Source organism: Platalea leucorodia, assembly GCF_965183815.1.
Source record: "Platalea leucorodia genome assembly, chromosome: 14".
NCBI lineage: Eukaryota > Metazoa > Chordata > Aves > Pelecaniformes > Threskiornithidae > Platalea > Platalea leucorodia.
Genome location: NC_138836.1, coordinates 5,810,315 through 5,837,113, shown reverse-complemented (window position 1 = coordinate 5,837,113; position 26,799 = coordinate 5,810,315). Strand labels below are relative to the sequence as shown.

Genomic DNA, 26,799 nt, shown 5'->3' with positions numbered 1-26,799 from the left:
GGATCTGCAGTGCTCAGTTGTGGGGTGCTGAGATCTGCCACCATCCGGGAGCCTCCTCAGGGTGCTGGCCTTGGGGGTGAGGGCAGCGTCTCGGCAGGGACACTGCTGCCTGGGTTGGGACAGGAAAATTGCTCTGGGTTTAGGCAGGGGACCTGCCTGGTCCCAGCGCATCCTCCCTGCTCTGACTGGGCTCTTTCTCTCGCAGGCACAGTCGGTGTCCAGATCTCAGGACTGCAGGAGTACGGTGCCATGGGCGGCTCGACGCACGCCGTGTCGGCAGCCATGTGGGCCTGCCAGCACTGCACCTTCATGAACCAGCCGGGCACGGACCACTGCGAGATGTGCAGCCTGCCCCGGACCTAGCCACGCCGACGCGGCGGCAGACTCCAATACAGAGCAAACCCTCGAGCAGCAGGAGTGGTGCTTCTCCCTTCCCCGTCCTCCCTTCCACCTCCCGCCATCAGGCACCCCAGGGTGCGGAGCTGGGCAGGGGGTGGCTCTGGCCCTCCTCAGTTACTCCTCGCTCCCTTTCAGGGGCAGCCCCGTAGTCGCAGCAGGAGCCGGGCGCCCTGGCTTTATCTTGACGCTGTCCCCGGGCCTGGGAAATGAATGCTTAACCTCAGCCTTCGCGCAGCGGGGTCGGACTGTCCCCCCGCCACCCCCAGCTGCTGTCCTGGCCTGCTCCTGGGTGAGCGCTGGGGGCTCGGGGGGGCTGCAGCCAGCCAGGGCACCTCCCTCCCTGCCCGCTCGCCTGCCTAAAGCAGCCTCCCGGCATAGCAGAGGTGACGGGGAGGCTTTGGCATCTCCCCGCCCGCAGCTTTGCTCCCCTTTCCCTGCCCACCTGGGTCGCTGCCGCCAGCCTCGAGTGCCCGGGTCCCGACAGCTTTCACGCTTAACGGCCCAGGCAGGGTGAGCAGACGACTGTTAACAGCGCTGGGCCAGACGGCAGCTCTGCCAGGCTGGGCCCTGCGCGCTGGCAGCGCTCCCGGAGCAGGACGGGCCCCCCCTTGGCACCGGGCAAGGGGTGGGCATGCGCCAGCTCTGGGCTTGGCATCGCTCCTGCGGCACGCACGGCGCTGAGCCGCGCTCGCTCCCTCTCGTGCGGCAGAGACGCTTTGGCACCGGGCTGCGCGCGCTGGGGCTGGTGTGCGCTCAGGTGCCGGCTGGGCGTACGCCCGTCCACCGTGGGGGCTGTGGGAGGCTGTCGTGTCCCCACCGTGTGCCATGTCACCCCGCAGAGGCTGCCCCGTGCCCGGGGGCTGGGGAGGGGGCAGGGAGCAGGCGGATGCTTGCGGTGCCCTGGGGGCTCAGCCCTCCTCTTGCAGGGTCTCTGACCCCTTGCCCCCTCCTGGAGACCCCCTGCCCTGGAGCTGCAGGTTCAGGCCTTCGTTAAATCCCTGGGGCACCGGTTCCAGCAGTGCCCCGTGCCCTCAAGGCCCCATCCTGCGCCAGGACAGCATCACCCCTGCCTTCTCCAGCCGGGCAGCGGGGCAGGCAGGGACCCTCCGTGTGCGTCCCAGGGGGGGCAGTGTGGCAGGGACCCCTGCGTCTGACAGCCTCCCCTACCCCTTGCTGCTGCCGGCGAGCACCGGCCTGGGCTCTGCCAAAGGCTTCGTCCCGCTGGCGTTAGCAGAGCAGCCGCCCGGCCCTGCCGCGGCATTCGTGGGCTGCGGTTTGCTTTTCCCCTGGGTTTGTTGGTGTTTGGGGTTGCAGTGGTATGTGGGGCCTGGACTGGACCGACCCGGGTGCAGGGTCTGCAAGTAACGTTGAATAAAAGCACCTGAAACGAGAGCCAGCGCCATGCCTCCTGCGCTCTGTTACCCGCGTGGGGGCTGCGCCCCATCACCGGACACTCGGCGCCCCGTTCCCCTGCCCGTGGCCCTGCCGCGGCCGGGCGGTCTGTTTGCAATCAGCGCCGGAGCCGCGTGCAGCCGGGCCCCACGCCAGCCCAGCGCGTTGAAAAGGGAAGGCAGGAGCCGCGCCGAGCCAGAGCCGGGGGAGCCGAGCCCGGCGAGCGGCTGCCGCCTCTGCACCGGCCGGGACCTCAGCGCAGGTAGGAGGCAGAAAGGGCTCTGATGGGATCAGGTCCCACGTGCCCAGCCTGGCCCTCGGGGACGCGACGCCCCGCGGCCACCCAGCCTCGGGGTCCCTGTCCCGGGGCCCGTTGGGGATGCGGTGCCCTGGCTCGCGGAGCTGGCCGGAGCCGGGACCCTTCTCACCGTGCTCTCCCCTGGCAGCGCCATGTCGCGACTTCTCCCCCTCCTGCTCCTCGCGGCTCTGGGCTGCGCCGTCAAGCTGAAGCGGCGGCCGGTGGCGTGGGACGATGGAGCTGACGGTAACCCCCCTCCGCTCGGGACCCCCTCCCCGCCATGCAGGGGCTGCCGGTGCTCGGGTACAGGCAGGGCCAGAGCTTCCCTGCCTGACCCCTGCCTGATGGCGGGCAGCTGCACCCGGGCGTGCGGCCGGAGGGGTGCTGGGGCCGGGGGTCCGGTGAGGGGCTCCTGGGGCCAGCCCCGACCATCCCATCCCCTCTGGTCCCCGCAGCCGAGAGGGCACCGGCGAAGGGTTGCGCCAACCTGACGCTGGTCCTGGACAACTGGAAGTTCGCCATCACCTCCCAGATGAGGAACCTGCTGCTGTTTGACCACCAGACCGTGCTGCCCGACTACGGGAGGTGAGGGGCTGCGGGGCCGGCCGTGCCCCTCCGGCGGGGTGCGGGTGCTGGCGGGGGTCCCGCGCCCTCACCCCTCTCCCCCGGCCCAGGATCCGGTCGCTGTCGGGGGCCCTGGATGATCTGTACCGGGACTTCAGCGCCCTGAAGGAGCAGCTGGGGCGGCTGTCGGCACGCTTCGCCGAGGTGGAGGCCTTCGTGGACCAGCTAAGCCGGGCCCGTGGCCACCGAGCCCCCCCACGCCGCCGGGGGCTCCCCCAGCCCGCCCCGGGCCCCCCGCAGTAGCCACCCCGGGCCCCAGCACTGGCCAAACCGGGGGGGTGGGGGGGTGGGACATGGGGGGGTGTGGCCGTGGGTCAGGATCGGGCCCCTGCCCCCCGGGGGGGGGGCTAACCCGGCTCCCCCGCTCGCCATTAATAAAGCCGCTGTCGCCAGCATCGCCTCGTTCCTCTCTGCGCCCCCGCCACGCCGGGGGGTTCACCCCGGTACCGGTACCGGGGGTGCTACCACCCCCCACCGAGGCCCGGCCCATCGCGGCTTTACGGCCTTGTCGCAAACTCCCCGCCCATTGCGGCGGCCGCCGCCGCGCAGCCGTAAAGCGGAGCCGCCCGCGCCCCCCGCCCGGTACCCGCAGCCCCACCGGGAGGCGATGGGGGGGGGCTGAGGCTGAGGGGAGGGCTTGGGGAGGGTCGGGGCTGTGGGGCTGAGGCAGGGGGGCCTGGGGTGGGGAATGGGGGGGCTGGGGGTGATGCCTGGGGGGCGATGGGGCTGTGGGGCTGGGCCTGGGGGGGTGGTCTGAGGGGCTCAGTCGGGGCTGTGGGGGTCAGCTGGGAGTCTGGGGGGACTGTGGGGTCCAGTCAGGGGTCTGGGGGGGCTGTGGGGTCCAGTCAGGGTTGTGGGGCTCAGCCGGGGGTCTGGGGGGTTGTGGGGTCCAGTCAGGGGTCTGGGGGAGGCTGTGGGGCTCAGCCGGGGGTCTGGGGGGGGGCTGTGGGGCCGGGTTGCTGCACGCCTGGAGCTGTCAGTGGTCTTGGGGGGGGTTGGCTGGGCTCAGCCTGCACCCCAGGGTGCTGCTGGCAGAGGGGCCCCATCCCCTTCCCCCCCGCTGCCCGCCGGAGCGTGGGTGGCCCCCCCAGCGCTGACCCCCGTCCCCGCGCCCCCCAGGCTGGCACCGCGCCCCTCCTGGCACCATGGCACACGTGGGCCACAGGGTGGACTACCTGGCCGGCTTCTGCTGCCCGGTGGGGGGGCTGGTGGCGGGCAAGCCCCGGGTGCTGTGCCACGAGAACGAGATCTACCTCTCCAACGGCAGCGAGTTCGTCTACGTCTACGACCAGGAGGGGAAGGTGCTGAAGGTGAGCGGCCTGGCAGGACGGGGGGCTTCGTCCCGCGTCCCCCGCTCTGGGGCCGGTGTCCCGGCACAGGGCGAAGGTGGCGGGGACACCAGTCATGTCCCCCTTCGCTGGTCACCCAGTCTGGGGCCAGGGTCCTTCCTGGCGTCCTTCCCTTGGGGTCCCCCATCCACAAACAAACCTCACGAGCAGCGCCAGAGCCCCTCGCCCAGCTCCGAGGCCCCTTCTGGGGGTGGGGGGGTGCTGCCGTCTGGCCCCTCTCTTGAACTCGCGGGACAAACATTTAATTAAACTAGAAAGGGCTTTTTCCCTCCCCGAGCAAAGTGACGTCTCTTTCATTTCTCACCTACAAAGGGTTTCGCTATTGTCTTTGCTATGACTAACAGCAGTCGTCGTGTTGAGTTATACACAGCTTCTTTTTTTAATTTGTTCTTATTATCATTTCTAAGAAAGCCATCACTGTAGTATCAGGATTTGCCTCCTACACTGCGCTCCTTCTCAGGAAAGTAGATCATGTACCGGCTTTCTGATCGCTATTTTCCTTCCCCTCGGGGAGTGTGAGTGACGGGCTGCCTCCTTACCTGCAGCCCTTCTCCCAGCCCCCTGCTGCTCTTCACCGAGAGCGGCTGCCCCTCACCCAGGAAAGCCCAGCCAGGTCCACAAGCCGCGGTGCTGCCCAGGGATAGATTTATCCCTGGAAACTGCTTGGAATCTGCATTTGCAGGAAATAACCGCTTTAATTTGCAGTTGCCTTGGGGTTGCCCGGGAGGGAGCATTGCCTAGTGAGCCACTTCTTTCTTTACCCCGCAGGGGTGCGGGTGAGCAGGGCTCTGCCCGGCCTGGCAGCGTGGGCACCGTGGCTCCCTCGGTGCTCACGCCTGCGCCGAGCGGCCCCGTCCCCGCCGCCCCTCTGGGTGCCATGGGAAGGTGACGTTTCTTTCTGCTTTTCCACCCAGGCCGTGTACCGGTGCCCTGACCAGGTGTGGCATGTGGAGCTGCTGCCCCAGCCCCGGCAGCTTTACATCCTCTGTGCCCACAGTGGCATTTACTGCGTCTCCCTGGACCAGCAGAGCAGGTGAGCCGGCTGTCACCCCCAGGGATGCGAGCCTGGCCTCTGCCAGCCCTGTGCCGTCAGTCCTGGAGTCCCTGGGCCGCTTCTCAGGGCTGGGGTGGCACATTGGGCCTCGCCCAGCCCCTGGCTTCTGCCACTGCCCTCTCCCTGCCCGTCCTCCCGCATGCACGGGAAGCATTACGTGGTTTGAAGCTCTGGCTCTCTCCAGATCGCCGCTCTTGCAGCAGATGCTAAAAGCTGTGCTGCAGGGAGCTTGTTTCTGAGGGCCAGGGTAAGAGACAGCCAAGGGAAGCTCTGGCTTCGCCCCACGGCTTGGCTGACAGCTCTTCCCTGTTTGCTTGAAGGTTAATGGAGCAGACGGATGGCGACGGCCAAGAAAGCAATTGCCCTTCCGGCGTCTTCCCCGTGGATTCAGACGCCTGCATCTTCCCAGACTCCAGCCTGTGCATGTTCACTCTGCTCAACAACTTCGTCATCACCTTGTCCCAGGCTCACGGCAAATGGTGGATGAAACTGCACGAGCTTCCGCACCCCGAGCAGGAGAATCCCCCGTACCAGCAGGTCAGCGAGGTGGGCTTCTGCCCCGGCCCCCAGCCCGAGGATGAGGGGGACGTCCCGCCCTCCCGCTTCCTGCCCGTCCTGTGCTGCGCGTCCTCCCCAGGCACTGTGGGGTCCGGGGAGGGGCTGTGGTGCTCAGGGGGCTTTGTGCTGGAAGAGCCCCTCTTCAGCCTGCTCTTTGGGATCGACGCTGCCATGCTGGAGTCTCCTATGATCCTCTGTGGCTTCCCGGACGGACAGCTCTGCTCCGTGCCGCTGAAGGCCCTCAGTTCTTCACCGCCTGTCGACGGCTGCCATGATGTTTCGAACCAAGACCCCCCTGTGAAGATCCTCCATCATTTGGAAGAACCCATCGTCTTCATCGGGGCCTTGAGAACGGAGCGGAGGGCAGCAGAGGATGCCGAGGACGAGCAGCTCTTTGGAGATGCTGGCTGTGACTGCGTAGTGGCCGTGGGCCACTACGGGAAGATGGTAGCCGTCAAGGCGGATCAGAGGGAGGAGGCGACGGTGCCGGAGCTCAGGGAGTACTACTTGCGCGGGCCCATTCTCTGCGCCGCCTGCGGCAGCGGCAGCCGGATGTATTACAGCACACACTCGGACATCTCCGCCGTCGACCTGGACTGGGTCGGCGATTCCTCTGACCCAGAGGACGTGGAGAGCTGCGCCGGCGTCCTGCCTCCCGTCCTGTCTCCGGCCAGTTTAAGTATCTGTAGCGTTGTGGCTCTTTCCTTGTCTTCTCGGGCGTCAGAAGGTACTGCTGGCAGCGGGGCGTGTGCTGGGTCTTGGGGTGGAGCGGGGCAGGATAGCTACCTATTCCAGCCCGTACGTCTCCACCCCTCCTTACGGTCCAGATTGGGCTCCGTCCTCCATCCGTTCTTGTTGACTCCCCTCGTTTTTGTAAGTCGTTTCTGTCGAGCATGCCGACTCGGGCTGAACGTCAGGCGTGCTCGCAGCTCCGGCTCTTCCCCACCCGCTCGCGGTTTGTCTCTGCTCAGCGTCGCAGGAAGCAGCCAGTCCACGCAGGTTCCCACGGGATGCTCACAGCAGCTCTGCCTGTCCCCTCGGGCTCCCCACATGGAGGGCAGCCTGTGGGGAGCCGCGAGCGAGCTGGGACGAGGCTTGCTCCACAAAGGGGGTTCAGGCGTGCCGCTGTCTGGACCGGGGGCTCCTGCGCGGCCGCTCGGAGCCTGCACGCGCTGCGCTCTCCAGCCCCACAGCTTGGGTGCTAACCTCCCCGCTCCGGCGAGGGCAGCGTGCGGTGCCTGACCACGGCCTGGGCGCAGAGCAAGGTGTGGTGCTTGCCCTCAGGAGTGGAGGAAGGGAGCAGAGGGCCTAGACGGGGTGAAGCATCTTGTAGCCGTAGCTGAGCCCTTTGCACAGGGCAGCATGAGGAGCAAATGGGACCAGAACAGGCAGGCGAATGAGGAGAGGCTCCTGGGGCACCCAGGCGAGAGCAAGGCAGGCAGCCCTGCCCGCACCCGGCCCCGCTCGCTGCCCGCAGAGCTGCATGCATCTCGCTGCTGGGGACCCTGCATGGCAGCGCTGGCTCCCAGGGCACTGCGGCCCCCCCCCCGGCACTTCCCCCAGCTGCTGCTGGCCTTGGCTTGGGGGCGGCCAGCTCCGGGAAGCATGGCTGGGGCAGCGGGGCTGTTGGCGAGCAGGAGCCACGGGGACAGGACAGGCAGGAGGGGGACGTTTCCCTTCCGTGGGGTGGCCCCTTCCTGGGGAGCTGCGTGCGAGGTGGGTGTGCTGTCGTGGTCTGTGTCCTGTCTCCATCGTACCCCTCTGCAGACAGAGGCTGTACCTCTGGCTCCGCTGCCTTGGGGCAGGCCCTGCCGTCCTGTGCTCCCCCGTCCCCCTGCATCCACCGCCCCCAGCCATCAGGGAAGCCCTGGCTGCCTTCCTGGCGTCCCCCCACCACCCCTTGTTGCCTGACCTGCCCCCGTCTCTGCCCGCAGGTGAATCGGAGCTGCTGGCCTTGTCTGCCAAAGGCCGCCTCATGACCTGCGGCTTATGCAGCCCTGAGGACACTGATGTGGAGCTGACGCCCGCCGAGGCCGGCCGGAGGATTAAGGAGCTGCTTTCTGGGATAGGCAACACCTCAGAGAGGTAAAGGGCACGGCTGCTCGGCGCCGCGCACTCGTGCTCTCACTCTGCGAACTGCCGGCTTTACGGGTGCCGAACTGGGTTTTTGTGCATCAGCCGTGAGTTCTCTGACAGTAACTGCTGCAACATTTACCTTTCCGGAGTGCAGGAGCCTGGCTGGGAAGCCCCCCCGACCTCAGTAGGATAAAAATAGTGTTTAAGGGCAGCCCTGCTGCCTGCCCCCCTCGCCTGGGTGCAGCCGGCTCCGGCGCTGTGGGCGGGCTGGTGTTTACAGCCTCGGCGGCAGAAGGTGGGAGAGGCAGGGTGCCAGGCGCTCCCAGACGCCCTGCCACGCTTGCCAAGTCCGCGGTAACGGGCAGGGCAGGCGCGTGCCTCCGGCCTCTGCGGCCATCTGTCTGCGGGGAGGGGACGGGGACGAGTCCCCCTCTCTTCACGGGGGGATTCCCTGGGTCTGGCTGGCCGGAGCCGCTCCTCAGGGTCAGCTCGGCTGATGGGGGCTCGCGGGCAGAGCGGCCCTGCAGGCAGCGTGGATCCTGGCTGCCTTGGAGAGGGAGCTGGGGAGTTCCTGGGGTGGCTCAGGGCGCCGGGCTCGTGCCAGGGGCTGCTCAGCTCGTCTGCCGCAGTGGCGCAGTGCCCTTCGTGCAGCAGCCTTTGGCGCTGGCCTCTGCCATGCTCCTGTTGCTGACCCAGCGTCCCGGCTGCTGTCCCGCCTGCTATTTCAACACCCATGCTTTGTCCTTGCAGAGTTTCCTTCCTGAAGAAGGCGGTGGACCAGAAGAACCGAGCCCTGGCCAGCCTGAACCAGGTGATGAACGTGAGCGCGGCTTTACTGTCCAGCCAAGAAGGCCAGAAGCCCATTGCTTGCACCGTCACTGCCAACTGGAGCTGCCTCCTGCTCCAAGATACCGTCACCATCTCCTGTCTGCTGGAAAACTGCAGCGAGTACAGCCTGGAGGAGGGCTGGACCCTCTGCGTTCAGCTCCTGGCCAGCCCCTGTGCCTTAGAGGAGGAGTCTGTGGATTCAGCCACCACCTTCACCTTCCCCATCGACCAGCTCCTGCCTGGGAACAAGAGGGAGCTGACGCTGCCCCTCGGCTCCGCTGCAGACACCAAGCTGGACCTGCCTCTGACCATCTCCTGTGCCCTCTACTACAGTTTACGGGATATTTTGGGCAGCGGCTCCGACTCCTCCGAGGCCCTGGATGACCTCCTGCCGGACGACTCGCCTATCCTCTCCCCGGACAGAGAGGGGATCTGCCTGCCCCTCAGCGAATGCACCATTGACATGCTCCAGTGCCTCCGTTTCGAGAGCAGCCCCCCCGGGCCGGATGCCTCCCCGCCGGCAGCTGCCCCCCCTGCCCCCCCAGACCCTGTGGAGACCTTCCTCAAAGTATCTCGGGAGCAGACTGAACCCGAGGGGGAGAAAGCTGGTGAGCTGCCGCACGCCCTGGGAGAGGGAAACCTGCCCCCCTCGGCAGCGTCCATCAGGGTGTCCTCGGAGCTGCTCAAAAACGCGCTGAAAACCTCTGGCTCAGGTGGGTCCCTAGAGAGGAGCATCCCGGGAGCTCCTGGGGTATCCTTAGGGAGAGGCACTTGCCTCCCAGCTTGTGGCCATCCCAGGAGAGGCCAGGATGGTGCTGTCACGGCCCGTGCATGCAGGCTGGGGTGGTCACCAGCCCCTTCCTTGGGTGAGGAGGGCTGCGTGACCCCCAGCAGTCACCACCCCAGCATGTGTCCGCTTGTGGACGCAACGGCAGTTGCATGGCCAAGCTCAGCTTGTCTCAGCGGGGAGGGGAACGGACCCAGCACCAGCCCTGGCCTCGCAACGGCTGCACCAGCCGCTCCATCCTCCGTAGCTCTGGCCTGAGCGGGGCTGCTGAGCTGCAGGGATGGCGTTCACCAGCGTAACAAGCTCTGCTTTCTCTCCTTTCGTCCCCAGATGTCCCGCTGAGCTGTGCCACGCTGCGCTGGCTGCTGGCTGAGAACGCCGGGGCCGAGGCGCTGAGCAGCGGGGAAGTGGCATCGGTGCGTGGCACGGCACCGGATGGAGGCGAGGTGCAGCTGCTTGTCCGAGAGGCAAGGAATGGGTTAGCCCTGCAGAGAAACTCCCCGCGCCCCCATCCCACGGAGCCGGCTCCGTCCCGCAGCCCCTTGCCCATGCTGGGGAGCTGGGTGATGTATGGCCTTGCTGGCTGCCAACACCGTGGGGCTGGGATTGTGTGCCGGGCTGGGCAGGCGGCGTTCCCAGTCCCCCTTCTCCCAACCTGGGACTTCCCAAAGGCTGTGGCCGCTTCCCTCCCTCTCCTAGCGGGCGTGTGTCCCCCAGATGTCCGCATTTCCCTGCCAGGAAGGGCAGTGGGCAGCTGCCCCTGTGCGGCAGCCTGGCCTTGTGAGGGCAAAGGCAGATGCCCCCCTCCCAGCATCCCTTTACTGATCTGCAGGATCCTTGCAGGCCCTCTTTGCTGTTGCCTTTCCACTGGAGCAGTGTGGCTCCTGCCCGTCTCTTGCCCAGCCCCGCTGAGATGCAGTAACCTCAGACACCGTGCCCTGACCTGGCATCAGGCTCGGCTGGAGGAAGGAATTGGCTTTCCCTGCTGCTTTGGCTGGCTGCTCTTTGCTGGCTCTGCAAAGTGAGGGGAAAACGTGGCTGGATTTGGGGTGTAAATCTGACCTGCTGCAGCTTGTCCCCCCGTAATGCAAAAATCCCCCTCTAAGCGCGAAGGAAAAATACTAATTGTTGCCCAGCTCTCCTGCCGCGGCTAGTTGACCCCGTGCCGAGGGGCCCAGCTGCCTGCGTGCTGGCAATGACCTGGCTCAAGTTGATTCACGCTTGAGAGCACTAATATCGCCAATGTGATTAGTGACGGCATTAATTCTCCTTGGGCTAAGCCTGCCCGGTTAAATCCGCTGGGGTGGCAGCCTGGATCTCCTCAGGGAACGGGCATCCCCTCGCCCCCAGCAGCGCCGGGCGAGACCGGCGGCCGCTCTCCTGGCTGCGGTACTCGCCACGCCCGGCCAGGGTTGGAGGAGCGGGCGAGGGCTCTCCTGGGGCCTGATGGCCACTGAGGCCAGGCCAGGGGCAAATGCCCCTCAGAGGGGCTGGGCAAGTGGTCTGACGTGTCCAGCTCGGCTGGCAGCATCTCTGCTGCCTTTGCCTGTACCAGGCTGGAGAACAAATGGGTTGGGGGGTGCAGGGAGTAGGAAGTGGGGAGCGGAGCCTCTCGGGGAGCCCGGTGCCCATGGGGAGGGGTCCTGGGGCTGCCCTCGCCCCCTCCCCTGCCCGGCGATGATTGCAGTGAGGATGTGCTTGCTGTCCCAGGTGGCCATGAACGACCTCAGCCCGGCGGGCCCCATCCAGGCTGTGGAGATCCTGATGGAGAGCCCGTCCCTGGCCGACATGTGCAGGATGCACCACGCCGTCATCCGGCGCATCCAGGTACGCTCAGCCACTGCCGCGGGGCTGTGCTGCTGGGCCCAGCAGATCTGGCCCTGGGGGGACTGGGGGGGGCCCTAAGCAAGCCAAACCCCCGGGGCCAAAGCCTGGGGGCACAGCTGGGCACTCTGGGAGGGTTTCTCTGGCACCACCGTGTGGCAGACAACCCGGCAAGGCCTGGCCTCTGGCAGGGCTGGGGAGGGCGAGCATCCCGGACCCCGCTCCCTTCCCGAGCCCCGGCCTCGGCTCTGGGTCTTTGGGCCGTGGAGCCCCGGGCGATGCCTGCTGTCTGCCCCGGGAACGGGCCGTGGTCGGTTTGGCAGCAAAATGGAGCGGGGCCCATGCGGCACGTGGGGGCTGGCAGCCTTCCTGGAGGTGCTTCGGTGCTGGCGAGCACGGTGCCAGGCCTGGGGAGAGCAGGGCAGCGCGGCTGCCAGGTGGAGACCTGCCTCCTGCCCAGAGCCATGGTCCGGGCTGGGTGCTGCTGCAGCTGGCTCTCCCGGCACCCGCCCCAGCAGAGCTCTCCACTCCCCGCAGGCACTGGTGCTGGAGCAGGCGGCGCAGGGCTCGGGGCCCCCCGACCTCCGCATGCAGTACCTGCGCCAGATCCAGGCCAACCACGAGGTGAGCCACAAGCCCACGCCGGGGCTGACGGGTGCCCACCGTGCCCTGGTCTCCTCCCCATGGGGTGCACGCTGTCGGGATCCCCCACCGCAGCCCCGAGCCATCATGCATATCTCAACCTCCATCTCTTGCGCAGATGCTGCTGAAGGAGGCGCAGACCCTGCGTGACCGGCCAGCCCTCGGCGAGGACGGAGCCGCGACGGCGGAGAAGCTCCTGCACATCTACAGGCAGCTGCGCAACCCCAGCCTTGTTCTGCTGTGAGCAGGGGGGCGGCCAGCGCACCCCGGGGGCCCCAAGCCCCGCCGGCCGGGGTGGGTGCCTGCCGGGCCAGCGGTGGGGAGAGACCCCCGCCGGAGGAGGAGCGGGCCCGGGCGGGAGGGCTGTCGGCGAGGGCAGGGAGGCCGTGGCGGTGGTCCGGGTGGGGTGTATGTGTGTGTGCGTGTTTCGTGGTCGTGTTGTCGGCAGCACCGGAGGGTCGCGGGGCTCCGGCGGCGTCTCCCCAAGAGTCGTCCGGCGGCAGAGCGGGGGCTTCTGGGCTGGCCCGGCCTGGCCCTGCCGCCCCCCATCCCGGCCACGCCGGTGGGCAGCCCCCGGAGCCGTGCTGTCTTGTGGATCGTTCTAGCCGTGGTAGTTTAGTGCTCTCCTGGCGGCTGCCGCGCCGTGCCGGCTGTGGGCTGTGCCCCGGTGCCGCCTTGCCTTTCAGGATCAGGACAAACAGGGTGCTGTGCCAGGGTGCCCAGCGGGCGCCCGCCCGGGGGAGCCCCGTTTTCTGCTGGGCAGGGGAGGGGGTTTTCCGCTCCCCCGTTGTTTCTATAAATGATCTTGTATTTCTGTGGTGGTGCAGCGTGTTTTGGCCCAGTCCTTCCCCGCACCGCTCCAGTGTCTGTAAATCTGTCGTCTGCCATGAAAACGATCGTGCCGCTCAGCGAGTGCCCGTCTCTTTTCCTTTCCATCTCCCAGCAGGGCCCCGCCAGCTCCCTGGGGGGCTGCCAGCGCCGGCAGCTGCAGCCCCCTCCTGCTCCCCCAGCCCGGCGGAGGGGCCACGGGCATCCCAGCCCCCCCGGGCTCCAGCTCCCCGCGCAGCCCCTCGGGGTCCTGCCTGCAGCGGGTTTGCTTTGCCGAGCCCTGCCTGAGTGGCACCCCCAGCCCCTGCAGCAGCCCGGGGCTCCCTGCATCCCAGAGCAGTGGCAGAGCCGGGATGCCCAGGCAGGATCAGCCCCTTCCCGGGGCGCGGGGGCTCCCACGGGGCAGCATTCTCCATCCGGGGTTACAGGCATGGCGGGGGGATCCCAGGGCGCAAGCACCCCTGCCCTTGGGCGCTGCGGGAGGTGAAGGAAGACGAGGCGCTGCCTCCGTGTGATCCAAACTGACTTTAATGCCGTGAGTCGCGGGGGGTCGGCGACACAGTTGCCATGGATGGTGCCGCCACCGGCCCCACCGCCATCCTTTGCCTGGGGACAAGCTAGTGCCCCCGGCCCGCCGGCGAGCGGGGTGGGCTGGGGGACGCCGCGGCAGGGGGGCCGGCGCCAGTTGGGTCAGTACTCCCAGAGCGTGGCCCGCAGCACGGACTCGCTGTCGGCACGCAGGGTGCCGGCCGGGTCCCCGCGCAGGTACCGGCCGTTCTTCCCTTTGATGGCGACGCGTCCCCGCTCCCGGAACTCGAAGAAGAAATCCTCGGATAGGTCCCCGTCGCTGCACACCGACCCGCTGCTTGCCACGTACCAGAACTTGCCCCCCTGGCCTGTGGAGAGTCCCCAGGGGCCATCAGCAAGGTCCAGCCGGACCCCTGGTAGCCCCCCGCCCTGGTAGCCCCCCACCACGTCACCCACCTCGGATCTGGTAGGCGCCATCGCTGAAGCTGATGTGGAAGACGTCGTAGACGGAGCGGTTGGAGTCGAGCAGGTTGGAGCCGCGGTGGTAGCAGACGAAGCCGTGCTCGCCCCGCAGCACCAGCATCGGGCGGTTGATCAGCTTCAGGGTGAATTCCTCATCCTCCCCTGCACAGGAGCCTCACCCTGAGCACCCCAGGGTGGGGGGCCAACGCCGGGACCCCCCGCCTGCCCCTGGCACTTACCCACGGCGTCGCTGACAGCCGCCAGCTGCCCGTTCCTCTTGGTGCAGACGTACCGGCCGTTGCTGGCACGCAGGGCCACCCGCCGCCCACGCCACTCGATGTCAAACATGGTGTTGGCAGCGCTGGCGGCGGAGGGAGAGCGTGAGCCGGGGCAGCCTGTCCCCCCCAGACCCCTTTCCCCGCAGCCCCACGCCGCGGCACGGCCGCACTCACACTTCAGTGGCCACGGCCTGGATGCCCCCGTGGGCCACGAGGGTCCAGTAGCTGCCGGTGTTGGTATGCAGGCTGCACTTGTTGGTGTCGCGGTCGATCTGGAGCTGGAAGGTCTCGTGGTTCAGCTCCTCGTCCTGGTTCGCCGAGACGTTGACGCCTGCGGGTGGGAGCGGCCGTCAGCACCGGCCCCGCTCCGGCCATGTGCGCCGATGAGCCGCGGCTGCGCTTTCCCTCCCCCGGCCCCTCCCCGGCAGCGGTAAATCCTTCTGCGAACAATCGTGCTAATTGAGCTGGTTAATCTGATTGCTGCTGCGTCCATCTGGTTAGTGCCGCGGCGCACAAACCCCCTATTTATAGCCTGCCCGCCACCGTCACCCGGCCCTAAGCTGCTTGGCACAGGGGCAGGCGTGCTCCCGGTGCTGGTTCGGCCAGCGGGGGCACGGCACAGCCACCGCTGCCCGGGTGAGCCGGGGCCCTCGGGGACCCTACGGGCTCTGGAGGCTGTGGTCGCATCCAAGAGCCCGTGCCCGGCTCCCTGCCGCGGAGTCTGGCTGTTGGCACGGCTCTGCCCAGCCTCTCCTGCCTGCAGCTGCCTGCCCTGGGCTGCCAGGCTCAGCCCCACGCACAGGGCACGCACAGAGCTGCGTGTGCAAGCAACCAGACGTACCCCCACGGCTGCGCAGAGCCCTGCACACGCGTGGCACCGCCGTCCCGCGCCTGTCCGCGGCGCTGAGCTGAGCCCTACGCGTACGTGCAGGCGCGCAGCGCTGCGGAGCTGTGCACACACAAACACGCGTGCACGCACCATGCTGGGAAGAGCCCTGCACGCGTGCGCACACACGTATGGGCTGCACGGAGCTGTGCACACGTGTGCACGCGCAGCATCGTCCGTGCACAAACACATATGGGCTGCGCACGCAAATGCACGCACCTGCAGGCGCTGCACGGAGCCCTGCCCACACACACGCATGTGTATGCACACACCCACGGAGCCTCGCGCACACACACGCACCCCTATATGCACCCACGGAGCCCCACACACACGCACACACCCCTATACACGCCCCTATACGCACCCACGGAGCCCCGTACACACACACACCCCTATACACACCCCTATACACACCCACGGAGCCCCGTACACACACACACCCCCCCCATATGCATCCATGGAGCCTTGCACACACACACACACCCTATACACACCCCTATACACACCCACGGAGCCCCATACACACACACACCCCCCATATGCATCCATGGAGCCTTGCACACACACACACCCCCTATACACACCCACGGAGCCCCGCACACATGCACACACCCCTATACACACCCCTATACACACCCACAGAGCCCCGTACATACACACACACCCCTATACGCACCCACGGAGCCCCGTACACACCCCCCTATACACCCCCATGGAGCCCCCCCACACACACACCCCTATACGCACCCCTATACACACCCCCAGAGCCCCGCGCAGCCCCACTGCTGCTCCCACCCTGGCCCCACGGGCCGCAGCCTCCCGTTGTTGTTATTGTAGGGTCTCCTCCCGCGGCAAGGGTCCCAGGGGTGCTCCCACAGAGCCCTTCGTGGCTGGGGGTGCTTTCGGCTGAGCCGATCCCCAGGGATCCCCTTGGGGCAGCCGAGGCTCCCCAGACGGGCAGGGAGCAGGCAGCGGGGTGCGGGCAGCCCTTACCCTGCCGTATGGAGACGTATCTGCCGTTGGCCGCCGTGAAGACCACCTGGGGGTGGCTCTCCTCCAGATCGAAGAGTTCGTCTTTGCCCGGCTTGGAGCTGCGGCCGGACTTGAGGGTGCCAGTGGGCCCCGTGGGTGCCAGGTATTTGCCGTCGCAGTCCTTAAAAGCCAACTTGCCCGCCTTGAACTCGAGGGTGTAGCCGGTGCGGGCGCCGGGCTCGGGCACCAGCGTGCCGTCGCAGCGCAGGTAGCGCTCGTCGGCGGTGCGCAGGCTGTACTTCTTGTCCTGGAAGCAGAGGGTGATGAGGGCGTCCACCCCCCAGGGCAGGTTGCTGTCAGTGGCGATTTCGTCCTCGTGGGCGCTGAGGTGGGCGTAGCGGCGGCGGCTGACGCTCAGCAGGTTGGCCTGGGGGTGCATGGCCAAGTGCACGGTCCAGAGCTCGCCCTCCGTCACGCTGGGGGCGAAGCAGGAGAGCCGATCCTCCCGGCCCCCGAAGAAACGCCGGTGCGGGGCCGACTGCAGCGCCCAGCGTCCGTCCGACTGGGTGATGATGCTGAAGCGTTCATCCCGGCCCGGCTGCTCGGCCTCGCACCGCACCTTCCCGTCCTTGTCGGCACCCAGGTACCGGCCCAGGTGGCTCTTGAGGAAGACGACGGAGCTGTCGGCTTCATCCTGCTCCAGCGTCCAGATCTGCTTGCGCTTCAGGCTGGGCGCCGAGGCGTTCACCTTGTAGCCGAAGCTCTCTGCCGTCAGGTACCGGCTCTCGCAGTTGATCAACCCAAACTGGATCTTCAGGACCTGGTGGATCCCATTTGTTGGCATCTTCCGCTGGCGCAGGGCGGCCCCCGGGGGGCTGGCGGGGGCTCCCCGGCCCTACCGAGCCCGGGCGTCGCGGCAGGGCCGGCCGGCTGCACACCCACGGGGACGTCTGCACTGCCCCGGTGCCGCTGCCACACTGGCCCCGCGGGGCGGCTCGGCACGGCGCGGCACAGCGGGGGGGTGCCGGGGGTGGGCTGGGGGCCACAGCCCGTTTAATTAGCCGCAGGTAGGATTACAAAGTCCGGACAGATTGTGGCGGCCACCGGGGCAGCCGTAACCTACAGCGGGGCTTTCGCCGAGATCCCGGGCGACGGGGGACTGCAGCAGCGCCCAGCCGGCTCCTCGGGGTGCACGGCCGCCCTCCGTCACCGCAGCCCCGGCTCTCGCCCGTCCCGCCGCGGAGCCGCGGGTGGAAAACTTGGGTGGGAACCTGATCCGGCCAGCGTATGCGTTCCCGGCGGGCTAAGGTTACCGGCCCCTCTGATTCAGCAGCAGGTCACCTCCAGCCGCGCTGCCTCCCAGCCAGCCCCTAAGCGCCTTACCAATTAGCCAGGCATTTTGATTAGTTTAAACCTTTTATCCTGCTTTGGGGCCCTTGGCCTCCATCTGTCCTGTGGCCCCAAATCCCTCCTGCCGCTGTGGATCGAGGTCGTGGCCACCCTCCCACCCCGGTCCACTGGGGCGATGGCTGGGACCCCCCATCACCCGGAGTGCAGGGTCCTCGGTTCCATGGGGCTGAGACCGCCTGAAGCTCATGACAGCAGTATGGGTGTGCTGCCTTGGCAGGGGACAAGAGGGGACAGGGGTGCAGGGGACAGTCCCCACTCCTGCCTTGTAGGCACCTTCCCCCCAACCCAGCCGGGATTCCCCAGCCGGGGCAGGCACAGCCGCAGGGACCCCCGGCCTTGGCCATGCTCCACCACAGGGACTTGGGGACGGGCAGGGATGGGCTCTGCGCTGGCACCGGGCCCTGCCGCCACCTGCACCCCAAAGCGCTCAGACACCCGCTGCCAGCCCCTGTGCCGGGGACCGGCCGTGCACCGGTGATGCCGCTGTGCCGCAGCGAGGCCCCGGCCGCGATGGCTCCCGCTGCCGCCTTCCCGCTGGCCTCGCGGCTCCGGTGTCAGCGCAATGCCCAGTTATTGTTCCCGAAAATAGGTCCCGGGGATTGGTTGCCTCATGACTTTTTCATGGCCGGGCTCTCTCTTACCGCGCCGGGGGTTGCCATGGCCCCCCAGCCGCTGCGTTACCCGAGCCACGGCTGCGCTGCCTGGCGCGGTGTAACCGACCCACGCCGAAACGGATACGGGTCGGCTTTCGGGCTGGGGGGACGGGGATAAGTGGGTCAGGGTCCTGCAGGGGCTGGGGGGGACGTGGGCTCCCCGGGGCCTGGCAGGGCGGCAGCGCCGGCTCTCGGCGGGTGCACACCGGCACCTGCCTGGCAGAGCAGCCGGGAGCTGCATTTATAGGTGCCGGCTCCCCCAGCCCCCCCGGCGGGGGTCAGGTTCCCATCGGGGGGGGCCCGCCTGGGCCCTGCCCCACAGCCGCAGCCCGTCCCTGCGTCCCCCCGGCTTGGGGACAGCCGGACCCCTCCCCGCCTCGCTCCCCGGTGGGGCGGCTTCTGAGACCCGACGTGCTCGTGACATTGCAGGGGAGCGGGGTGGGTGACCCCCCCCCCCCCCGGTTCCCATCCCTTCCCGGGAGGGGTGGGGGGTGCTGGGCTGCCCGGCCGGGGGGGTCCCGCAGCCCCCAGCCTCAAGGCAGCGCGGTCCCAGCCCTGGTGGGTGGGGGGCTCCGGGGCGTCAGGGCTGGGGTCGGGGTCGGGAGGGGCAGCGGGGTGGCGGTGCCCGGCCGCATCCCCCTGGGGACCCCACCCCGTCACCCCATCATCACCCCTCCCCGCGCCAACACCCGGCCGTCGCCACGGCGACGGGAGGGGACGATGACTGTGTGTCACCGCGGCGACGGAGGCTGCGCACAGGCGGCGGGGGGGGGGGGACCGGGACACACCCGCATCGCCGCCGCCACGGGCCGGGCCGGGGCGGGGCGCGGCGCCTTCCTCCTCCTCCTCCTCCTCTCCCGGCCCGGGCCAAGGTCCCCGCGGCGGCGCAGGGCGGTGTCGGGGCCGGGCGTCCCGCTGCCACCGGGCCCGATCGCTCCTAATACGGCCGGGACGCGCTGCCTGCGCCCGCCCCGCGTGGCGGGGGCACCCCCGGGGCCGCCCCGGCGCTGCCCGGCCCTGCCCGGCCCTTACTCACCGGGGCTGCCTTGTTTGGGCAGGAGGAAGCGCCGGCACCGGGAGCCGGCACCGCCCCGGGCCCCCCCCCGGAGCCCCCGGCATCGCATTCGCCCCCCGGTGCCTCCTGCCCGGGAGCCCCCCCCCCAGCGTCCGTGGCCCCCGGGAGGGGGTCCTGAGTCACGGGCAGGGGCCCGCACCGGGGCTCCGGCCGGTCCCCGCGCCCCGGGATGGGAGATGGGGAGCCGCGGGATGCGGCTGGCGCCTGCGCAGCCCCCCTGAGCCGTACCCCCAGTCCGAGGTGCCGGTGCCCACCCGGCCACCGGCCCGAGCCCCCTGTGGCCCACAGGGACGCAGGGCCAGGCCGCCCGCTCGGCGCTGGCACGGGGATGTGAGACCCCTCAAGCCGTACCGGGACCTGTGCAGGACCCCCCATCCCATCCCGTCCCCCTGCCACCCACCCAGCGCCGGCATCGCCCTGCCCCACGCCCCGGCACCCCTGGTCTGCTCCCGCCACACCGCTGACGCCCCTCCACAACGCCCGTTCAGGCTCAGCCGCCGGCGGCACCAGGGCCTGCCAGGGAAGGCCTGAGCCTGCGGCGTTTCGTCTCCGAGCGGTGCTGGGAATCCCTCGGAAGACAGCGAGCTTCTGCCGCCGGCTGCTCCTGGCACAGACGCCGGCGATGGCGAGGCCGGCAGCTGCCACCTCCATGCACCTGACCGGCGCAGAGGCGCTGGGGGCGCGGGAGCCGAGCAGGACAGCGGGCACAGGGGCTGTCACCACAGCGCAGGGGGCTCCGGTGTAGCATGGGGCTGTCCAGCACGGCGCAGGGGTGTCCGGCACGGCACATGGGTCTCCAGCACAGCATGCTGGTGCAAGCCATGCCCATGACACCCAGCAGCAGTTGTGGGGCATGCAGCCCGCGGCACCCCCTGATGAAGCAGGGGGGCTCAGACGCCAGGAGGGCCCCAGGCGGGCAGGGGCTGCTGGAGCCGGGGTGCCAGCTGGGTGCGGCGGGGGGTGCCCATGGGGGATGCCGTCCTTGGGCAGGGCGCCGTCCGTGGGGCACACAGCACCGTCTGAGGGGCATCACCAGCACCGTCAGCGGGTGCGCGGCAGCACTGGAGCCGAGGCAGAGCGTTTTAGGGTGCCCGGCGCTGCCCGCAGGGTGCTGCGGGTGGATGGGTGCTGCCAGGGTGCTGGGTGCTGCCTGCGGGGTGCAGGTGCTGCCTGCGGGGTGCTGCGCCCGAGGCATGGCCGGCCTACCGGCGCCGGCAGGAGCACGGATGGTCAGGGGGTGCTCGCAGCCGCGGGGCGCCCGCGCCGGCACACGGTGCATTACCTATAGGGTACGCGGTGCTACCTACGGGGGGGCGACGGGCAGAGTTTGGGGTGCAGCCGGCGGCGAGCCGGGGCGCCCGGCGCTGCCCGCGGCCTGGGCGGTGCCGCCAGCGGGGCGGTGGGCACCGGGGGTGCCGGCGTGCGCGGTGCCGCGGGTGGGTGCCCGGTGCAGCGGGTGGGGGTTCCCGGCGCTGGCCAGGGGTGCACACAGCGAGCGGGTGGGGTGTGCGTGCTGCCCGAGGGGTGCACGTGCTGCCGGCGGCTGGGCACGTGCTGCCCGGGGCGGCGGGGGGGTGCCCGATGCTGCCCGGGGCGGGGGGTGCGGTGCCACCTTCGGGGTGCGGGGCCAGGCCCGGCGCAGGCCCGCGGGGGGGCCCGGCGCTACCGGAGGAGAAGCGGGGCGGGGGCGCCCGGTGCTCGGCGCGGGGGGGGTGCCCGGTGCCGCCGGGGGGTCGCGGCCGGGGGGTCCCCGCCGGGGCCGGGGGTCGCCGCCCCCCCCCCCCCCCCCCCGCCCTATGCAGGTTCCGGGGTGCCGCGGGGCGGGGGCAGCCCGGCAGCCACCCCACGTGGCCGGGACGGAGCCAACCAATAAGAACGCGTGTTTCTGAAAGATCTCCATATATGGCGATGTTCTCGGCCGGGTGGGCGGGGCCGTCGCCCCCTGGGTATAAAAGCGCGGGGCTGGCAGCTGGACGGCCTCACTCAGCCGGCGGCAGCGGACCAGGCGGCAGCGTCTCCTCAGCGCCGAGAGCAGCTTCCCCCGCACAGGTACCGGTACGGCACTGGCGGCCGTGGGGCGTGGCCGGCGCCCCTGCCGCCCCTTTGCCCTGCAGTCCCCGAGGGGTGGGGGGCTCCGTCCCGGCCGGCTCTGAGCTGGGCTGTGGCCGTGTTTCTCCCCCTTCCCACCCCCACCCCCCCCCGCTGTGGTGGAATGGTCTCGCCCGTTTGAACGGGCCGGTGGGGGGGGGGGTGCGCGGCGTGATTGGCGGAGGCGGCGGGTGACGTCAGGGCGCGGGAGATTCAAACGGCGAGGGGCGGGAATGGGGGGGGGGGACGGGACGGGACGGGACGGGGTCCGCCGCCAGCGCGGCCTCCCGAGGCGGCTGCGCTGACCGGGCCGCCCCCTCCGCCGCAGAGCCTCCGCCATGGAAGAGGAGATCGCCGCCCTCGTCATCGACAACGGCTCCGGCATGTGCAAGGCCGGCTTCGCCGGGGACGACGCCCCCCGCGCCGTTTTCCCCTCCATCGTCGGTCGCCCCCGGCACCAGGTAGGCGGGAGGGGAGAGGAGGGGAGGGGAGGGCGGGCCGGGGCGGTGCTGCCGCCGCCGGGCGGGCGCTGACTCAGCTTCGGCTTCCCAGGGCGTGATGGTGGGCATGGGGCAGAAGGACAGCTACGTGGGGGACGAGGCCCAGAGCAAGAGGGGGATCCTCACCCTGAAGTACCCCATCGAGCACGGCATCGTCACCAACTGGGATGACATGGAGAAAATCTGGCACCACACCTTCTACAACGAGCTGCGCGTGGCCCCCGAGGAGCACCCCGTGCTGCTCACAGAGGCTCCCCTCAACCCCAAGGCCAACAGAGAGAAGATGACGCAGGTACCGTCCCTCGCCTGGTGGCCGCCCCTCGCTCTCCATCCTATTCACAAACCTCCTTTCGTTATGGCATCTTAAACCTGAGTTTGTTTTGTTTTTTTTTCTCTCCCGACATCTTCAGGGTTCTGTACTCCTGGCATTTCTTCCCTGACGCCTCAGGTTTCTTTCATTTGTGTTTCTGCCTGCATTCTTTGCCTTTTCCTTCACACACTGTTGTTTTTTTCTGCATGTCAGCATGTGTGTTCTAACACGGGTGCGAGTGACCCAGCTCATTACTTGGGCGCTAATTGATTTATTTCTTTTTTTTTTTTTCTCTTGCAGATCATGTTTGAGACCTTCAACACCCCGGCCATGTACGTGGCTATCCAGGCCGTGCTGTCCCTGTACGCCTCCGGTCGTACCACTGGTATTGTTATGGACTCCGGGGACGGTGTCACCCACACTGTGCCCATCTACGAGGGTTATGCTCTGCCCCACGCCATCCTGCGCCTGGACTTGGCTGGCCGTGACCTGACAGACTACCTCATGAAGATCCTGACAGAAAGAGGCTACAGCTTCACCACCACAGCCGAAAGGGAAATTGTCCGTGACATTAAGGAAAAGCTGTGCTACGTCGCCCTGGACTTCGAGCAGGAGATGGCCACCGCTGCCTCTTCCTCCTCCCTGGAGAAGAGCTACGAGCTGCCCGATGGCCAGGTGATCACCATTGGCAACGAGAGGTTCAGGTGTCCAGAAGCCCTCTTCCAGCCCTCCTTCCTGGGTACGTGTGGGCCAGCGTGGTACCGCGGGGGTTGCCTCCCTGCTGCGGGGCTGGGGTGACCAAAATGAGGCGCTGTGCGACTACTCATGGTCTGGCAACTCTTTTTCTCTCCCCAGGCATGGAGTCTTGCGGCATTCACGAGACCACTTTCAACTCCATCATGAAGTGTGACGTGGACATCAGGAAGGACCTGTACGCCAACACGGTGCTGTCCGGAGGCACCACCATGTACCCCGGCATCGCCGACAGGATGCAGAAGGAGATCACAGCCCTGGCGCCCAGCACGATGAAGATCAAGGTAAGCAAACTGTTCCTCGCCACCGGGCCTCACGGGGGGAGGCAGGAGAAGGCCGGGCCCCTCTGACCGCTGCCGCTGCTCTCCTCTTGCAGATCATCGCCCCGCCCGAGCGCAAATACTCCGTCTGGATCGGCGGCTCCATCCTGGCCTCGCTATCCACCTTCCAGCAGATGTGGATCAGCAAGCAGGAGTACGACGAGTCCGGCCCCTCCATCGTCCACCGTAAATGCTTCTAAACGGACTGCTGGCAGGCGCCCCGCGCCTGCTGCATGAGTTGTCTCACTAGTGTATGTTTGCCCAGGCAAATCTATACACCTCATGCTAGCCTCATAAAACTGGAATAAGCCTTCTTTCAAAAGAAACTTGCCCTTGGAAAGTCTCTACCTGATGTTAGACAAATGTCAGCACTGGATGGTCGAGCTGTCACTTGATTTGACCTTGTTATTCGAGTTAGCCGTTCCCTCGGTGTACGCCTGAGCGAAATACCCTGTACCGATCCGCTCCCGGCCGCGGGGCTGGCGCGGCATCTCGCCGCCGAGGGGGAGCCCACGCCTGACCGGGGCTCCCGCAGCTCGCTACACTGACAGTGGCCCGTCTCCCCGCGCCCCGGGCTGGGACCGGTGCGTACAGGGTATTTGGAGTCAGACTTGCCGTACATCCAGTGTGGAGTATTCCAGATTTCCTGTAGAGGCTGGTAGGAGTCCATCGAGAATTCACTTCTGTCGCTGCCGTTCTAGCAAGGTTGGGAAAAACATATCGCATCCGAGCCTTACGAACCAGTCTTCATTCTCCTCCCCACCCGTATCCCAGTCGCCATCACGGGGCTGAAGTTACTCAACTTTTGAGTTGCTGAAACTTTCCATTTACACCTGTAAATTTATGCATCGTTTAATTTATGTAAGATTTTTGTACGTTGCCTTAATGTTCTCACATGACGGTAGGAAACCAAAATTTGTAAGTCATCCTAAAGTTGAGAAATTGTAATGCCCAACAGCACATCATTGTGTAAGGAAAATAAAAAAAAAAGCGCTGCAGTAAACTCTACCGGGGGCTGTGCGTGCTGTGGGGCGGCCGGGGCTGGTCCCGGTGGGTGACAACTGGGAGGTGATGGTGCTATTGAACCACTTTAGGGTTAAAAATCGCTGGTTAGGGGCCAAGGAAGTGTTGGAAGGGTGGGGATGGGCGCTGCCTTGGGTCTTTGCCTGGTCCTGGTGCTGCCTCCAGTGCGGTGACTCTGCGGTGCTGGGCCAGTGCCATGATTGCATGGGTGGAGGTGTGCGGTGCGGGAGACCCCAGCCCCATGTGGAGCTGGAGCAGAGCTTGCTGGGGGCTCCAGCTGGGCTCTGTGGGACCCCCCACCCCTGCGCTGGACCTGGGGACCCCCGGGGAGCTGCCCGGAGCGTGCCCTGCCAGCAGGGCCGGGAGCGAGCCCCCCGAGCCCGGTGTTTCGGCTGCGGCACCGCCGGGCGCTGCTCTCATTTCTGAGGGGAGAGAGAAACCTAATTAATTAAATACCCAAGGTCGGGCAGCACCGCTGCAGTTAGGCGTTCGCCGGGCCTGCCGCGAGCACAGCCCCGCTCACCGCCGTCCTGCGCCGCGCCAAACGCCGGGGAGATGCGCTGGAGCCCGATCCCGGCCATCAGCCGGACCCTGGCCATCGGCCGTGTGGCACAGCCGGGCACGGGCTGCCGGGAGGACCAGGCCGGTTCTTCACCGGAGGCCGGGCTCCTCTTGCCCAGCCGGGTCCCCGGGGACGCTGCCACCAGCCCAGCCCCTGCGCAGGCGCCTTGGGCCAGGCCCACGCTCTTCCTCCCCTCCTCTTCACCGGTGCGAAGCAGGACCGAGGCACCTGGCGGCCATCGTGGCGCGTGGGAGCCGCTCCAGTGTCACCCGGCCGGCGTCGAAGCCATAAGGGTGCTTGGGGTGGCCACGGGCTAGCGCGGATCCACGCTCGCCTGCCCGCGCTCAGCGGCCCCAGGAGAGCGGGTGACCGAGGGCCTGCTGCTCGCTGGCGAGCGCTGCACGGCACCGCGGCGTGGTGAGCCTCGGGGTGCTGTGCCGGCTTCACGGCACCGCGGCGTGTTGTCTTGCACCGGGCCGTGTCGCTCCCCGCCACATGGCCCCAGGCGGCCTCCCGGCGCGTCCCTCGGTGACACCACTGCCCGGCTGTCCCCAAAGCGTCCCCGTTTGTCCTTGCCCGCGCCCAGGCCGTCGGAGCTGCTTTGGCACCCGGAGCGGCAGCCGTGGCCGGGTCCTGGCTGAGCCGCGGCCCCTCGGTGGGGTGGCACGGCGGGGGGGGCGAGCAGTGGCCGCAGTGCTGGGGGCTGGCGTCGCCGTCGCCTCTGTGCCGGGGGCACTGCGTGGCCCCGGCTCGGGGTTTGGTGGCGCAGGGGAAGCGGAGCCGTGGCCCCGGGGCCGGTGCAGGATGAGTCCCCCGGGGGCCACCCACTCTGCGGCACCTGTGCTCGCCAACTGGCCAGCACCCCCCGCCCAGCACCCCCCAGCTGTCTGCCCGTCTGTCTGTCCATCCGTCCAGCCCTCTGTGCGCCCATCTGTCTGCCCGTCCCTCCCTGCACCTGGCTGCCCGTCCATCTGTCCGTCCTGTCTGTCCACCCTTCCATCTCGCCACTCGCCTCCTTCTCTCCATCCCTCCCTCCCTGCGTCCGTCTGTCTGTCCAGCCATCCCTGCACCAATCTGTCCAGCCTCCTTACCTCCGTCCGTCTGTCCATCCCTCCCTGCCTCCACCTGCCTCCTCCCTTTCCCCAGCCGCCCACCCGCCAGCCCGGCCCTCCGTTTGTCCGTCTGTCCGTCCTGCCCTCCGTTTGTCCGTCCGTCGGTCGTGCCCTGGTCCGCGGCGGCCGCCAGGGGGCAGCAGGGCCCCGCCGCTCCGCCGCACGACGCGAGTTTGCGCGGTCTCAGCTCCGCGGGGCCCGGGGGGAGCGGGGGGGTCCGGAGCGCCCCGGGCCCGGGGGGGGGGGGGGCAGAAGGCCCCCCCCCGCCCCCATGGGCCCCCCCATCCCCCGCTGCCTCCCCCCGCCCCCATGGAACCCCCCCCTCATCCCACCCCGCCCCCCCCGCAGCTGCCGGCGGGAGAGAAAGGGTTAACGGCCCCCGGGTGGTGAGAACAAAAGGGCTCCCCGCCAGCCAATGGGCGACGGGTTTGGCATCCCGACACCCTCTGGTTGGCTGCGGCGCGGCCAATGGCGTGCGAGCTCTGCCTGTCCGTTTGTGCCCACGTGGGGTGGGAGCGCGCTGCCCGCTCTCCCCGCCCCCCCCGCTGCTGGGGACGGGCCCGGAGCGCTGCCTGCACCCTCCTGCCTGTACCCCTGCTGCCTGCACCCTGCTGCCTGCACCCTGCTGCCTGGATCCCTCCTGCCTGCACTTTCCTGCCTGCACCTTCCTCCTGCCTGTATTCCTCCTGCTTGCACCCGTCCTGCCTGCACCCTTCTGCCTGGATCCCTCCTGCCTGCACTGCCCTCAGCTTCCTCCTGCCTGCACCCCTCTTGCCTGCAGCTTCCTCCTTCCTGCAGCTTCCTGCACCCTGCCTGCATCCCTCCCGCAGCCTCCCTTCCCCCATCGGCGGCCTCCTCCTGCCTGCATCCTGCCTGCACCCTCCTTCCACCCTCCCGCAGCCTCTCTCCCCTCTCCTGCATCGTTCCTGCAGCCCCTTCCTCCCTCCTCCTCCTCCTCCCTCCTGCATCCCCCCCAGCCCCACATCTGTCCTGCCTGCAGCCCCCCTGCACCCTCGTCCCCACTGCAGCCCTGTGTCCCCCAACCCCACAGCTCTGGCTCCCTCCCTCTGTCCCTGCCTGCACCCTCCCATGCCTGCCTGCACCCTCCCATCCCTGCCTGCACCCCTCCGTCCCTGCCTGCACCCTCCCATGCCTGCCTGCACCCTCCCATCCCTGCCTGCACCCTTCCGTCCCTGCCTGCACCCTCC

General features: G+C 68.3%; 5 protein-coding genes across 8 annotated transcripts in view; 4 read left to right on the top strand and 1 right to left on the bottom strand.

Annotated features, from left to right (window-relative positions):
- The window catches only part of NPLOC4 (NPL4 homolog, ubiquitin recognition factor), a 30,757-nt gene extending 28,966 nt beyond the window's left edge, over positions 1-1,791 (top strand). For both annotated transcript variants that reach the window (XM_082326747.1, XM_082326748.1), the window contains one exon: positions 206-1,791. In XM_082326747.1, the coding sequence (XP_082182873.1) occupies positions 206-363 (158 nt within the window). In that variant the 3' untranslated portion in view covers positions 364-1,791. The remainder of the gene's footprint in view (positions 1-205) is intronic.
- Positions 1,792-1,937: 146 nt separating this feature from the next.
- LOC309597408 (uncharacterized protein) lies at positions 1,938-2,969 on the top strand. The gene is made up of 4 exons (XM_082326749.1): positions 1,938-2,053; positions 2,238-2,335; positions 2,545-2,674; positions 2,764-2,969. The coding sequence occupies exons 2-4, from the start codon at positions 2,242-2,244 to the stop codon at positions 2,954-2,956; spliced, it is 417 nt and encodes a 138-aa protein (XP_082182875.1). The 5' UTR covers positions 1,938-2,053; positions 2,238-2,241; the 3' UTR covers positions 2,957-2,969.
- Positions 2,970-3,105: 136 nt separating this feature from the next.
- Positions 3,106-12,709, top strand: FAAP100 (FA core complex associated protein 100). Of its 3 annotated transcripts, XM_082326746.1 has the most exons (10): positions 3,106-3,295; positions 3,833-4,023; positions 4,977-5,095; positions 5,437-6,401; positions 7,609-7,759; positions 8,501-9,291; positions 9,696-9,832; positions 11,076-11,192; positions 11,727-11,813; positions 11,950-12,709. In XM_082326746.1, the coding sequence occupies exons 2-10, from the start codon at positions 3,859-3,861 to the stop codon at positions 12,073-12,075; spliced, it is 2,658 nt and encodes an 885-aa protein (XP_082182872.1). In that variant the 5' UTR covers positions 3,106-3,295; positions 3,833-3,858; the 3' UTR covers positions 12,076-12,709. The 3 variants fall into 3 exon arrangements, 2 of the variants coding, with proteins under 2 accessions (XP_082182872.1, XP_082182871.1); XR_014229724.1 differs by lacking the exon at positions 11,950-12,709 and having other exon boundaries at positions 3,173-3,295; positions 9,696-9,843; positions 11,727-11,755; XM_082326745.1 differs by lacking the exon at positions 9,696-9,832 and having other exon boundaries at positions 3,173-3,295.
- Positions 12,710-13,349: 640 nt separating this feature from the next.
- FSCN2 (fascin actin-bundling protein 2, retinal) lies at positions 13,350-16,629 on the bottom strand (the record flags this gene model as incomplete). Its single annotated transcript, XM_082327062.1, has 5 exons — positions 13,350-13,555; positions 13,644-13,811; positions 13,889-14,010; positions 14,102-14,258; positions 15,807-16,629. 5 exons carry the CDS (start codon positions 16,627-16,629, stop codon positions 13,350-13,352), a joined length of 1,476 nt encoding a protein of 491 aa, XP_082183188.1.
- Positions 16,630-20,896: 4,267 nt separating this feature from the next.
- Positions 20,897-23,902, top strand: ACTG1 (actin gamma 1). The gene is made up of 6 exons (XM_082326842.1): positions 20,897-20,972; positions 21,340-21,472; positions 21,564-21,803; positions 22,122-22,560; positions 22,677-22,858; positions 22,951-23,902. Exons 2-6 carry the CDS (start codon positions 21,350-21,352, stop codon positions 23,092-23,094), a joined length of 1,128 nt encoding a protein of 375 aa, XP_082182968.1. The 5' UTR covers positions 20,897-20,972; positions 21,340-21,349; the 3' UTR covers positions 23,095-23,902.
- The last annotated feature ends 2,897 nt before the right edge of the window (positions 23,903-26,799 follow it).